The sequence below is a fragment of the Silene latifolia genome, chromosome 6 (assembly GCF_048544455.1).
Source record: "Silene latifolia isolate original U9 population chromosome 6, ASM4854445v1, whole genome shotgun sequence".
NCBI classification, from domain to species: domain Eukaryota; kingdom Viridiplantae; phylum Streptophyta; class Magnoliopsida; order Caryophyllales; family Caryophyllaceae; genus Silene; species Silene latifolia.
The window spans coordinates 119,374,175-119,388,172 of NC_133531.1; the positions used below are offsets into that span (position 1 = coordinate 119,374,175).

At 40.4% G+C, this 13,998-nt stretch overlaps 1 protein-coding gene across 1 annotated transcript; it reads right to left on the bottom strand.

Annotated features, from left to right (window-relative positions):
* Nucleotides 1-11,766: 11,766 nt before the first annotated feature.
* On the bottom strand, nt 11,767-12,672 carry LOC141588568 (uncharacterized). The gene has a single exon (XM_074410001.1). It carries the CDS (start codon nt 12,670-12,672, stop codon nt 11,767-11,769), a length of 906 nt encoding a protein of 301 aa, XP_074266102.1.
* Between the last annotated feature and the right edge of the window lie 1,326 nt (nt 12,673-13,998).

The window sequence follows — 13,998 nt, forward strand, 5'->3', positions numbered from 1 at the left end:
TCTTGGTCAAAATCAGTAATTATTTCTTCGAAATCTAAAGTCGACAGGAGTCATATTATTTTTTGAAAGTAACAAACCTGTAACTTATTAAGATGCTTTATCTAGTTTCAACTCTGCAAAAGTGCGAAATGAGCATAAACATGAAAATGTTTATTTAGCTTGGTTGATTTGTGACAAAGGGTTTTGCACGCAACAACAACGCCTCATTGAATTCGGATATAATATGACAGTTGGATTTTAAAAATTATCTTGCATGAGTTTTGTAAATAGCAACTATCCTAAGGTAGGATACGAACTTAAGAAGAAATCTTAAGTAAAAGTCAAGGAGTTGAATTGTATGTTTTCATCATGTGATAAACTTTTCTCGATTTGTCGAGTAGTTTATACATGGAGTTTAGTGGGAGTAATGTGGTGCTACTAGTCTTATATGTAAGGGACATATTGATCATTGTGAATGATGGAAGACTTAGGAGAAGAATAATACATCTCTAAGGTATCCAGACCTATAAAGATAGTTCTAAGAGGATATTAACGTTAAATGAATATTTTTATGTTAATAAGAGTCTAGACAAGTTCAAAGGTATTGAACATGTAGAAATTGAATCCACGTGCTTCCGCTGCGGGATTAATTCATTACGCTAAGATGTATCACCATTCTTAAACTTCGTATATTTGGAGTATTACGAGAAGTTATAAATCGAACCCTTGAGAGAAGTCTCTATATAGCCACATAGTTCATTAGTTAGTACTCAGGAAGTACTAAAGATATGAAGCTAAGCATTTAGAAATGAGATGGATTTATGTGCAAGGAGTTACACAAAGCCATATTCTAAACACATAAGGATGGTTAGAGAACCATCTTGGCTATATTATTTAAGAAAGATACCTGCTAGAAACATCCTAGGCAGCTGAACAATGAGATATACACAACGGAAATTGAGTACACTTGCAATAATGAGATATGCAAGTAAGAAGGGATGATATTAGGATTCGGTTTTATGAATTGGAGGAACTATGGTAGTTCGTTCCAATAACCGAAGGTCCTATCCCCACACACTGTGAGGACACTGGAAGTTATTCAAAGGCAAGAGAGCCTATGTCCAGATTGGATCTAGACACGTACTCAAGGAAGTTCTTATAATACAATATTATTCACAAGAATGAGAAATAGTATATAGTAAGGTTTGGGAAAGTGCAATGTATTGCTTAAACTTGCTAACCAAGGCCTTTTCATAGGCTAAGCATGATAAGTCATGCCATTTCAATTGAGTTGAGATGTATTGTTATATACAATATTAAGTATGGATTATAGATTATAGATTATGTCGTAATTGATATCGTATCAATTTTAAATATGTGATAATGCATTCATCGTTTGAGTTTTATTAAAAACTCTTTTATTACTTTATTATATCCAAATAGGTTGTATGGACAACGTTGAACCCTATTAAAGTGAACTGGATTAACATAGTACTGGCCCCTAGTTGCTTATATGAGGTGACGTCTCCAAGTGACTAGAGTGTGATGCGATTGATGGCAAGTTCAAGTGCCATAGAGTCATAAGAGATGACTAGTCGATCACATAGGCAGACTGTATGGGACACTCTGTAGGGCAGAGACCGTTTATAGAGTTCTGGTAATTTTTATAAAGCCTGGTCGTGGCGAGAGCTACTATAGTATTCTTTTGAGTCAATTCTTTGACTAAAGACTATTCGCCCAAGTCGGCACAGTTTCTAATTGACTTTGATTTTTGCCCCAAGCCATTCTGTAAAAAGGGGTGAGTGTGCATCTTTTGGGTCATGATGAACTGTGGGTGTACGAAGGGAATAGTGCGATAGGAATTGTCCAACCCCTTCTCATGGTTATCTAAAATCTCAGGGCCACTCGAGGAGTAGTGAACTGAAAATCCGTGGCCACGCTCGGAAGGTATCTACGGTAGATAATTCCGGTCAGACAGTTATTCTCCAGATCGAGGAAACCACTCAAGATATGATCAAATGCAATTACGATCTGCAATACACCTTGCATTGAGTGGGAGATTGTAATAGGACAAGAGAATTGGTGACGCACACTTGTCTCGGACAAGTGGGAGATTGTTGGAGTATGTGTCCTCAACAATAGTGAGATCACATTATTAAATCTCATAATAAGATTACATAAGGGATGATTCAATTATATAGTCAACTGATCAACATTAATCGATAATGATTGGCTAACTAGAGTTTGACATCACTGTCATTTGACGGTGGTGATCAGCTGATCCCTTAAGGTCACACCTATAGGATGATTCCCAAACAAGAAAGTTAATTAATTGTATATCGATACAAATGAATTAAATCCTTAAATGGAACAAATTTATTTAAAAGTGAGAATTATATATCTTATTGTAATGTAATTAAATAAGATTCAATTTAGTAATTAATTTGTTATATTACTAAAATTGATTAATGTTTATGAAACATTTGAAATAAGAATGATTTGTTAATTATAATTACAAGATGTTGTAGATTATATTAACTAGACTTAATATGACCCATTTTGTATACATGTAATTGTGAATTACTTGTTGAATGTAATTATTTGATTTAATATGATATTTAATTAGTTAAATATGCATTTAAATTTCTAATGACATGTTACTTGTCACATGTCACACATTACAATTGACAAAATATAAATTGTAAAATGGAAGTCCATATTAGCTTAATGAAACCAGTTTTATGGGTGGTTTTAGGGTAATAATGGTTGTTCTTTTTTATGTAAAAAGACTACATAATTTATCTTACACACCTAAGCTAGTCTATTGTCTTTGGTAAGACAAAAAGAAAAGCAATTACCCTTCCCTATGGAGTCCCAAAACCGATGTCCCCCTCTTATACTCTAGTGTAGAGTTTCCTTTATCATTCATTCATATTCTTATGAAAAATGCTCTTCATCTCTCTATCATCTCACATAAAAATAGTTTTTATGCATCATTTTGTTCATAGATCTAATATAGAATATTACTAAATGTGTAGTAATTTTATTAGATTAAAATTTAAGGTAACTAATATTATTATCTAGTTAGTAATAATATTAGTATTGTGAGAAAGTCTTGGGTGCAACTAAGATGACTGTCTCTATACTTGAGACTTGAAGATCTTGGAGGATCATTCCAAATGTATTGAGCTCAAGAACAAGTGAAGGTAGGAGACCTTACTTATGCCCCAAAATTCGAACCACTAACAATGTAAGAAATGTGATTTTTTCCTTCTTATTGTGTTTATGTTGTTGTGCATGCAACTAGATCCACATAAATATAAATTATAAGTAATTTATAAAATGATTAGGTGAGTCTAATAGGGGCATATGAACCTAACACCTTTTTCATGACGGCTTTGATTGGGGAAGCGGAAATTGTGATCGTCTTCCCGTTGAAAAGGACCCTGATTTTCTGATGAAGGGTTGAGGTAACTGCCTTGACGCTGTGAATCCAGGGGCGTCCCAGAAGCATGTTGAAGGAGGGGTCAATGTCAACCACCTGGAAACTGGTATGCCTTTACAAGGGTCCGGTTGTAACGGTTAGTGTGATAAGCCCCAGAACCTTATGACGACTGCCGTTATAGGCGCGTACCCCTTGATTGGTTGGGACCAAATCAGTTTCTTTGATACCTAGTTTATGAGCCGTTTTGAGGGGAATGACATTAACCGTAGATCCGTCATCCACTAGAACCATAGGCAGATTCTTTTTGAGGCACTGTACGGTGATGTATAGGGCGAGGTTATGGTTGGCTCCGAATGGAGGGATATCTTCATCAAAGAAGATGACCGGTTTGTTCAAGTCGGGGACATCCCTTGTCATGTGTGCTACCACTTCTACAGGAGATGAGGTAGAGGGAACAGTCAGTTTTCCCAAGGCTTGTAGTAGAGCTTGTCGATGTTCGAAGGATGTAGCAATCAGTTGCCAAATTGAAATTTCGGCTTTGGCTTTTTGCAGTTGTTTGAGAATTGAATTTTCGGGAGCCTTGGGTTGGGTGTCCCTGTCCGGGACAACCTGGTCATTCGTTGTTGGAACGACCGTTGAATTGTTTGGGTTTTGATAGGGGCGTCCGGACCGGGTAAGATGACCGATCTCTTTTGCCTGTTTCCCCTTTCCCGGGACCATATAAACATCCTCAGCGTCATCTCTCCAGATACCATTGATATCGGGGATCTCGAGGGTACCTCGGAGGGGTATTCCTTGGTGGGTAGTTTTTGTGAGGGAAGTTTTTGTGAGGGTAATTTTTGTGAGGTTGATTATTGTAGGGTTGATTATTGTGGGGTTGATTGTTGTGGGGTTGATTGTTGTGGGGTGCGTGCCAGAATGGTCGCGGGAGCAATCCTTCCTGGTGAGGGTAGTTTCGAGTATTTGGAGGACCCTCCCTCGAGCGTGGTGTTCGTGTTGGTGGGTTGAAAATCAACCGGCGGTAAGCGTCGTCAAGTCGAGTAATCCTTTCGGAGAGACTGGCTATAGCCTCCTCAACGTGTTGGACACGTCAAGCATGGTTGCAGCGCTGAATACGAATACCCCGTCCGAGGCATGCTTCTCCAAGGCATTCACCTCATCGTGAATTGGTAAGATGAGGTGTGAGCAGTCTAAGGTTGGCTCATCGTCGGAGATAGCATGGATTCCCAAAGGGTTTATCTTGTTGTTTGGTTTTGTTGGTGGAGGAAAAGGTAATTCCACTTTCTCGATCATGTCTTGAATGACGTGTTTGAGCTTAAAACAGTTTTCTGTGTCATGACCTTTCCCTTGGTGGTATTGGCAGTAGGCATTGGGATTCCATAAATGGGTCTTCTTAGCCTCAGCTGGGTCCGGAGTGGGTCCGATCGGTTGTAGTTTCCCTTGGTCCATAAGCCTTTTTAGGGCGCTTGCATAGGTTGACCCTAGGTTGGTGAATACCCTTTGGGGGCATTCAGCTCTTTTCGCGGTTGGCTCGAGGAGGTTGACCTCATCAATTTTGTTTGTTTGACCATAGGGGCGAGATCCGGTGGATGTGGATCCCTGGTAGCCTCTACCGGTGGTTTTAGCTAGGACACCCTTTCGGAGGTCGTCTTCGATGAGGGTTCCAAGGATTTGTAGATCTTGGAATGTCTTTATGTTTTGGTATCTCAATAAGTTGGCATACACCGGGCGGAGATTGTTGACAAATTTTTCTACCAAAGTTGATTCACTTGGCTTACTGACCAATTGGGTGCTTACCCTCCTCCAACGGGTTAGGAATTCTGTGAATCCCTCCTTATCATTTTGAGTGAGGACCTCAAGAGTACGGGTGTTGGCCTGGATTTCGACATTTTCGGCATATTGCTTAGCAAACTCAACTGCGACCTCGTCCCAAGTAGTGAGGTTCTTCGGGTCGAGGGAGTAATACCATTGGCGAGGGACCGGTTCCAGGTATGATGGGAAGATCCGGGTGAAGAGTTCCTGTTTGACCCCCTTTATGGCCATGTAGTCTTTGAAGGCTCAGATGTGATTGAGTGGATCCTCTACTCCCTTGAATTTGGGTACATCAGTCAAGGTAAAGTTGTCGGGTAGTTGATCCCCAACGGGTTCAAACCTTCGGTTGTTTTCGAGGTGGATGTTGTTACCCCGGGCTAGGAGTTGTTCTTCCAAGAGTTTGAGCCTTTTCTCAGTCTCAGTCAAAGGCGGAGTGTTGTGTTCTCCAGTTTCCTTGTTTTCCAGGGTGTCGATACGGGTCTCGACACGGTCCAGGGTGACCTTGAGATCAGTGAGCAGGCTGGCTAACTGAGCAGTTGTAACATCTCTGTTGTCATTGTTGTTGTTGGACGAAGCTGAAGACGAGGCCATGGTTCTGAGGCAGAAAAACGGCTCACATTACATCTCAATCCGACACGGTCCAAAGACTGAACGCAGACAACACAAAGGACGGAACAAAGATTAGACTCAACAAGACGAGGACGACCGTGTGTGGTACCTCAGTGCTGACTCGATTTATAACGTGACGGTGTTGACCGGACTTTGACTTGTGTCCAACGTAGTGGCGTGGCGCCGTTGGACGAGTCTCGCGGTGAGACGACTCATAAGTAAAGACCCATAAGTACGCTTGCTTTAACTCGATAGACACGAGGCGGATTTGGAATGGTGGACTGAAGTTTTCGAAAATAGAGATTTTCAAAAAGATTCGTTTGTCGCTTTATGGACGGCTTCCGAAGAATAGGGATCTCTGAAGGTCGGTCAGTTGAAGAGTTGTCTTAAGTTTGTTTTCAAAAGACGGTTTGAGTTAGAGTCGGCTCGGAAAACAATGTACTGTTTGCAGAGACGGTTTTTGAAATTCAAAATTGTATGTTTTGAAAATCGAGTTTTGAAATGTTTGACAAGGTCTCGGGGACGGTGTATGGTCCTCGGGATTTTGAAAATGTCTTGAAAAGGGGTGTGTGCCTTTCTCGGGTTTTGAAAGAGCCATTGTTGGAACGAGACGGATTAATATTTGTGTCTTGACGCGGCGATTATAACGGCGTAAAAAGGTGTTTTGAAATGGTTGTAGAAAACCAGGTTTAAAAATCGTCATTACGACGGCCTAGAAAGGCGTGTTGAAATGGTCGTAGAAAACCGAGTTTGAAAATCGTCATTACGACGGCCTAGAAAGACGTGTTGAAATGGTTGTAAAAAAACCGAGTTTGAAAATCGTCATTACGATGGCCTAGAAAGGCGTGTTTTTTGAAGTGCAACGGTCGGCGAAAGACCGAGGTTTTGAAATGGCCATTATAACGGCGCGAAAGGGTGTTTTTGAAAGTTGAAAATGACACGGAAGGACTTATGATCACATAACACATAAGTACTCGCAGTTTCATTAAATTATGCATAATGCTGACACGGGTTTTGGCTTAAAGGGTGGGTTACACACCAAGCAATCAAACCCCGATTTTCGAGAGGGATACCAATCCAGGCAAAATGTGTAAGGAGGGTGCCCTAGCCTCGTGCTCAAAGGTGATGAAAGCTCTTTGACGAAACAAAAATGTGTAACGTCAACGGCATGCTTGACTCAATCGGGATTTGAAACGCGGGGATGAGAAAACTCACGCCGATGAGACGAGCCAATTGGTCGAAAAGGGTTAGGTTGTGGGCCCAGACAAGGAACCCGACTATGACCGTAATATCAATTAATGCATTTCAACCAAGACCTCGTTCGAGTCTCACCATCTAGGGATCACAAAGACACAAGTGTACTAGTTTTCCCCAGCGGAGTCGCCAATCTGTGGACATGGCCCACCTGCGGATGCCCAGCCGATTTGTGGACACGGCAGTGGTCTTTATTGAAAGCCACGCTCGGCGGCGTAAAAATGCTTTCGTCCGGATCGTTTTAGATCGGTCGGTTTCGTCTCGGCAAGGGTCTCGAAACGATGCAAGAGATGTTCGGAGTCGCCACCAAGCATTTTTGGGATGCTTTGAACCCGTTCGAATCCACTTTATACCTAGGTCAACCAAGGCAAAAAGCTATGTTTGACATAGGTACTAAAGATAAGGAATCGTCCCTCTTTAGCATCCTATCTCTAGAATGACTCTCGTACGCCCTGGATAAGGTCATCCACTATCCAAAGTTTCTGAGTAAGAGATGAAGGTACGTATTGGGAAGCCCTTTAATCGGACACCCAATCTCGCCCGCGGTAGCGGCCTCTACTGATCGATCTTGGTTGGTTAAATGCAAAAGTTGATAAAACGGGTAAATGCATGAATGCGCATCCATGCGTTTAAACCTAACATGTGAGCTTTCTATGTCAGTTGTTTTAATCCAAGTATCAAGTATTTGATGTCGAGTTGGATTTAATGTTGATTTGTATGCAAGACGGAAATTAAACATCCATTTACCGAGTTAGGTTTATGGTGCATAACGTGATCCATTCGTCTTAGTAAGGCGTTTTGCAAATATAGTGTAAAATGGGCAGATTTGTCATCCGATCCGTCCTGTATTCGGGTTAACCGAAGTCAGGATCGTCCTAGAAATCCTGGAAGGGAAACAGACCTTGCATCAGGCAGCCAGTATAGGCGCGAGCCTGTTGGCGATGCAAGTGGGTTTGCCCTGGTTTGAAAATGGAAAAATAAGTGGCCTGTTTAGGCGCGGGTCAACAGACGATGGAAGACGTCTTCTGACCATTGAAAAAGTTCGTAAAATGTATTGAAAAATGGGTGTTTAAACCCGTCTTGATTTGAAAAGGCCGTTTAGGCCGCTTTTGTGCTAATTTGAAGAACGAGACTTGAATAATCGTCATTGTTTTGAAAATATTTGATGTCGGGTTCGGTTTTGCAAAACTATTCATGTTTAAAAATGGAAAAATAAGTGGCTTGTTTAGGCGCGGGTCAACAGACGATGAAAGACGTCTTCTGACCATTGAAAGGGTTCGTAAAATGTATTAAAAATGGGTGTTTAAACCCGTCTTGATTTGAAAAGGCCGTTTAGGCTGCTTTTGTGCTAATTTGAAGAACGAGACTTGAATAATCGTCATTGTTTTGACAATATTTGACGTCGGGTTCGGTTTTGCAAGCTTGACATGAATAGTTTTTAAAATGATTATGAACTAATTGTTTTAAGTTCATTTGTTTGTAATTAGCCAACGTTCATCATCGTACTCGGGTTAAAATCCGACATGGTATGTAGAACCAAGGATGATTTTGTGTTGGTGAGTAATACATTTGTTTTGGAAATGTAGAGAAATGAGAAAGGTTTTAAAATACCCTTCAAAATGTAAAGAAATGAAATAAAAGGCTTTAAAATACCTTTTATAATGTAATTAACGAAATATTATCACCGAAACACGGATTAAACCGTCATGGTATTAGGAACAAGGGTGAAAAATGTTTCAAGGTTAAAAACTTGTCATAAAAAAATGGCTTGAAATATTTGAAATGGTAAAAACCGATTACAAATATGAAATGAAAATAAAGGGGAAGAAGAGACCAAACACGGTTGGATTTAAGGTTGAGGGGGCTTTAGGCGCGAGCCTTGCTGCTACATAAGCAGCCTCTGCCTCAACCGAAAATCCGGTTTTGGCGCATTTATCCCATATTTGGATTACGTTATGCATGTTTTAGCATGTTATAGTCATGAAACAAATGAAAAACATGATAGAAGAAGATTTTTACACCCTCATACTTACATGCTAGGCTTGAGACGAGAAATCAACGAAAGTGTATCAACTTGTTTTGTCGCAAAACTCGGTTTGAAAACCATTTTAGCAAAGTAAAAGAGTGTTTTAAGTTTAGTGATGGTGTAGTGGTCGAGATGGTCGATCAAGTGATTTAATGCACGATGATGGTACCAAACAATGTGTAAGGCTTGTGTTTACGATCGGTAGGTCGTAAACACGTGTCGCTTTGTGACTTGAGAAGTCGACTCTAGAATTTTAAGAGAGAGGAGAGGGGGCGGACGCTCGCGTAATTCTCAAATGGTGGCATTTGAGGGGTATTTATAGGAAAATGGGTGGTTATGTGCGTTTTGAGCGACGTGGCCGCATGGGCTGCTTGAAGAGGCGCGAGCCATTTCGCGCGTCTTCGAGGTGTCTCGTCACTATCACGCAAGTGTAATCATGATTTGTTCTATCCTTGGATTTGGATGAACTTGATTTGTACTTGACCACTAAGGATTCCGGGAAACCTTAACATGAAAGTATTTGAAAAGTTTGTTTTTTGTGTTTGACTCGGTTTGACTAGTTGTTAGAGTCGGGATTTGAATTTTGAGTCGGTTTTTGGTCCGGTGTCGGTTTTGACTCTAATTAGTGTCATTGTGACCTCGTCGTCATGCATTAAATACTCCAGGTACTTTTGAAAAGTTTTGAAATGTTTTATTTTCGAAATCGTTTTAAGTTTTCCGACGTATAGTTGTACAAAACTGTCGATCAAACACTGCGATTCCTAAGCATGTTGTAGTCCGATAATCATCGGGTGTTTGTTGGAGACTCGACAGATACTGGGTATCTACACCAAGACTAATGTTTGCCGAACTACGATGCAAATTTGATTCCGTCACAACGGATACGTAGGCGCCAAAGGATAAGGCTCAATCTGGAATATATGTAAGTATATGGGTTGACGACTAATGATGATGATTCAATGCAACAGAAGCAAGAAGCAATCTCCATGCAAAGTTTCAGGTATGATCTCTTCTTATGGCTGGCGAGCTTACATACGCAAGTCTAATGGACTCTAAACGACCCGCGGAATCCTCAAGTCGAGAGGGACCTGGGGTATACTTTGACTTTCGCCTTGTCCAAGCCTCAATCAAAGTGGGGGCTCTGTAGATACTTGTATTCGTCGATATTGGAATTTGCAGAAATCCTGACAAAACACCCGGTGATGATAGGACACATGTTTACTTACATTGCTCGTTAGCGGATTTCGTTTAGTGATGCGGGACAAGCATTATTTGACGGTTTTATAATTTAAATGAAATCTAAATTATTTTGAAATAAGTGAAATTTATTTCATTGGTTTATATATTTTGGGAAAATTGACAAGAACAATCCCACCTTTTACCTATCTTCCTAAAATAATCCCATCTTTTCTTATTCTCAAAATAATTTCACCTTTATACTCCATCTTCTTAAAATGAGCTGTATTTAAATGTAACCTATAATATTAGGTCAAGGGTGGGTTTTCACACCCTTTCAAACCAAAAAAGTGTGTTTCTCTCTTCCCCTCTAATAGTCCATCCTGCATTATTCATCCTATTTAATTCCTACACTACAAATAATCCACCATTTTCACACCTCCATCACCACCTTTAAACTTCCCTGCCCACCACCGATTGACGTCGGCGTTGAATCGAGCTCGTGAAGACCAAAAATAGACCTTGCACTAATCATTCTACCGTAAGTAGCCACAATTGAGCAGCCCAATCATAATAAACACCTGGTAATCTTAACTTAAATCTCCAATGTCAATTATATTTTTTTTTTTGTGGTATTGTTAAAGGAGAAATGTGGTAGTGTTAAAGGAGATGAAATGGAACTAACCAAATCCAATTCTAACTTCAACCGTAACATGAAATGGATTTAACTAAGGGACAAGTAGGCACAATTAGGTATGCAAAATCCTAGATGTTTTACAGTAGTAAATTGGGCTTCATATATTGCTGCATCCCCATTTTTTTACACAATACCCTTTTTTCCTATTTTATGGGAATTGGACTAATCAATTCAACCACTTATTATGACAAGACGCAAACAAAGAACAGTTTGTACTCCAAATTGGGCATTAGCGTGTTATTACAAAATGTCGAAGGAGAAATGTGGGAGAAGCAATAAAGGTAAGAATTAGCTGATGACGGTGGAAGAATTGAAATCAAAAGAAATAAATGTTCATGATTGGTAAATGTAAATAGTTTTTTTTTTTGGCAGCCATAAAGAAAGATATACCTAACTACGCATTGCCTCACAAGCGAGGCCATGAGCAACAGTATTATAGGCCCTAGGAATATAACTAAAAGCTAAGCAATGGAAAAACGCGAAAAGTTCCTGAATATCCTCAACGATGTCAACAACTTGATGGTGAGGTCTCTCAAGCCCAGCCAGAAGAGCCACCAGAGAAAGACAATCCGTAGAAACCTCCAAGTGGTGATAGTTGTGATCAATCGCCCATCGAAGTACCTCTCTAATCCCCAAACCTTCAGCTTGCAATGCTGACTCAGCTGACACCCGTTTCCTTCCGGTGAAAATAATCTCCCCAACAGACGAAAACCCAACCCAACCAAGTCCCCCCTTATCGACGTCCTTCCAACCGGCATCAACCATGATTCACACATGATCGCACCCCATTAAAGATCCCACAACACAAACAGGTTTACTCTCCCGCACCCATTGAAGCCATTCAGCCTTCATAGATGAGTAATTCCCATCTCCTGGCACCATATCCTCCTTTTCTCTACTACTCACCCTCAACGCCTTATCCGCCGTATCAACTACAGTTGACCATAACGTGAAGAACATTAGTGGGTGGAAAGACAACCCCTGAAAGAGAACCCTATTACGGGTACTCCATATGCATGACACCATAGCCAAGAACCTGATGAGTCTTGACTTAGCATCATCCAGGTTACCCAAAAAATAAATCCACTCAATAATCCATTTTTGAATACTTAAATGTATACCGTTCTCTACCCGAATTCCTAGCTCAGACGAGGCACATAGACGTCGCGACACAGGACAGTCGCGAAAAAGATGCTCCATAGTTTCTTGCCCCTCGAAATCACAGAAATGACAACCTGTACCATTACCTAGGTTACGCCTTGCAAAATTAACTCCAGTCGAAAGAGAATCAGTGATGATTCTCCACACCAGGATTTTCCATACTTTTGGTCCCGGGAGGTGCCACATCGTTTTTTTACAGAAGAGTCTTAATTCATCATCAATCCTCGTCTTATCTTTAGTTGTTGCCCGTCGTTCCATAAACTCATTGAAAAGTACCCCATACCCACTCTTGACGATATATTCCCCAAACCCAGTATGCAGCCAATAAAGCTTATCCTCAACCCATGAATTACATATAGGAATAGCAAGGATATGTTTCGCACTCTCTTCCGAAAAAAGTGTCCTAATTAAAACATCGTTCCATGAAGTACCTGCGGCATTATTAGCCTGTGTCTGCAAATTCCGTATTTGCAGATTACGAAGTCCAACGTGCTCTAAATCAAGAACGCCCATATTAGGCTCCGGACAATCACCATTAAGCCAACGTGTTGTCCAAACATTTAAATTCGAGGCCAAACCTGGTTTCCATCCTATATGTTGCCTAACAAATTCTAACCCTTGTAAAACACATCTGGCTCAACAAGAGAAATTAGTCCCACTCCTCTGAGAAGTAACATAGCCATCAAACCTACCACCCATTAATTTCTGCCGGAACACACGTGTGAAATGGGTGTCCGAACCAGAAATGATCCGCCATCCAAGCTTTCCTAACATTGCCATATTTACACATTCAATGTTTCTAATGCCTAGACCTCCTTCACTCTTTGGGAGACTCAAGAATTTCTGACTGCACCAATGAATAGGTTTCCCCAATTTATTTCCAGCCCACCAAAAATGTGACAATAAAGAATTAACCTTATTAGTCACACTTACCGGTATTTTAAATACCGATAAAAAGTAATTAGAAATGTTCGATAGGACAAAATTAATTAGAGTAAGCCTTCCAGCTGGAAAGGGAAAAATTCCGTTCCAAGAAGAGACTCGCTTCATAACCAGATCAATAATACTCTTAAAAATCTCCCTTTTCGATCCTAGGAATTCCGTGGGTAGACCAAGATAATTTCCAAGACCTTTATTACCGGCAATCTTGAGATTTCTAATACTACGCCGCACACTTCCAACAGTGGTACTTGGACTAAAAAGAATATCTGATTTATCTTCATTCATAATCTGTCCCGAAACTTGGCAATACACTTCTAGAATCTGCCGTAAAGTAGCTGATGAGTGTCCTTGATCCTGAAGAAAGAAGATTGCATCATCCGCAAAGAATAAATGAGTCAAAGCCCTTTCTTCACGACACAAACAAATTCCCTCAAGCGACCCATCAAGCGTAGCACGCTCCAATTTACACGATAACGCTTCCATACAAAGCACAAAAAGATAAGGAGATAAAGGATCTCCTTGCCTTAAACCACACATTGGATTAAAAAGCCTTAACGGTTGACCATTAAAAAGAATCTGATAAGAAACCGTCATAACACAATTCATAATTAACCGTACTAACCTCTCAGGGAACCCCACCTTAATCAAGACAGCTCTAAGGAAATCCCAATTCACCCGATCATATGCCTTACTCATATCAGCCTTAAAGGCAAAACGACCATATTTTCCTTTCTTATGAGTGTTAATTTTATGAACCGCTTCATGTGCCAGCAAAATATTATCCGAAATTTGTCTTCCCGGCACAAATGCATTTTGAAATTCACCAACCAAGTATCGCATCACCTTACCCAAACGGTTTGCAATACATTTCGATACGATTCTCATAAAGACGTTGCA

What these genes read in the sequence shown, in the direction of transcription:
- LOC141588568 (XM_074410001.1), bottom strand. Translation starts at nt 12,672, where the DNA reads ATGGGCGTTCTTGATTTAGAGCACGTTGGACTTCGTAATCTGCAAATA.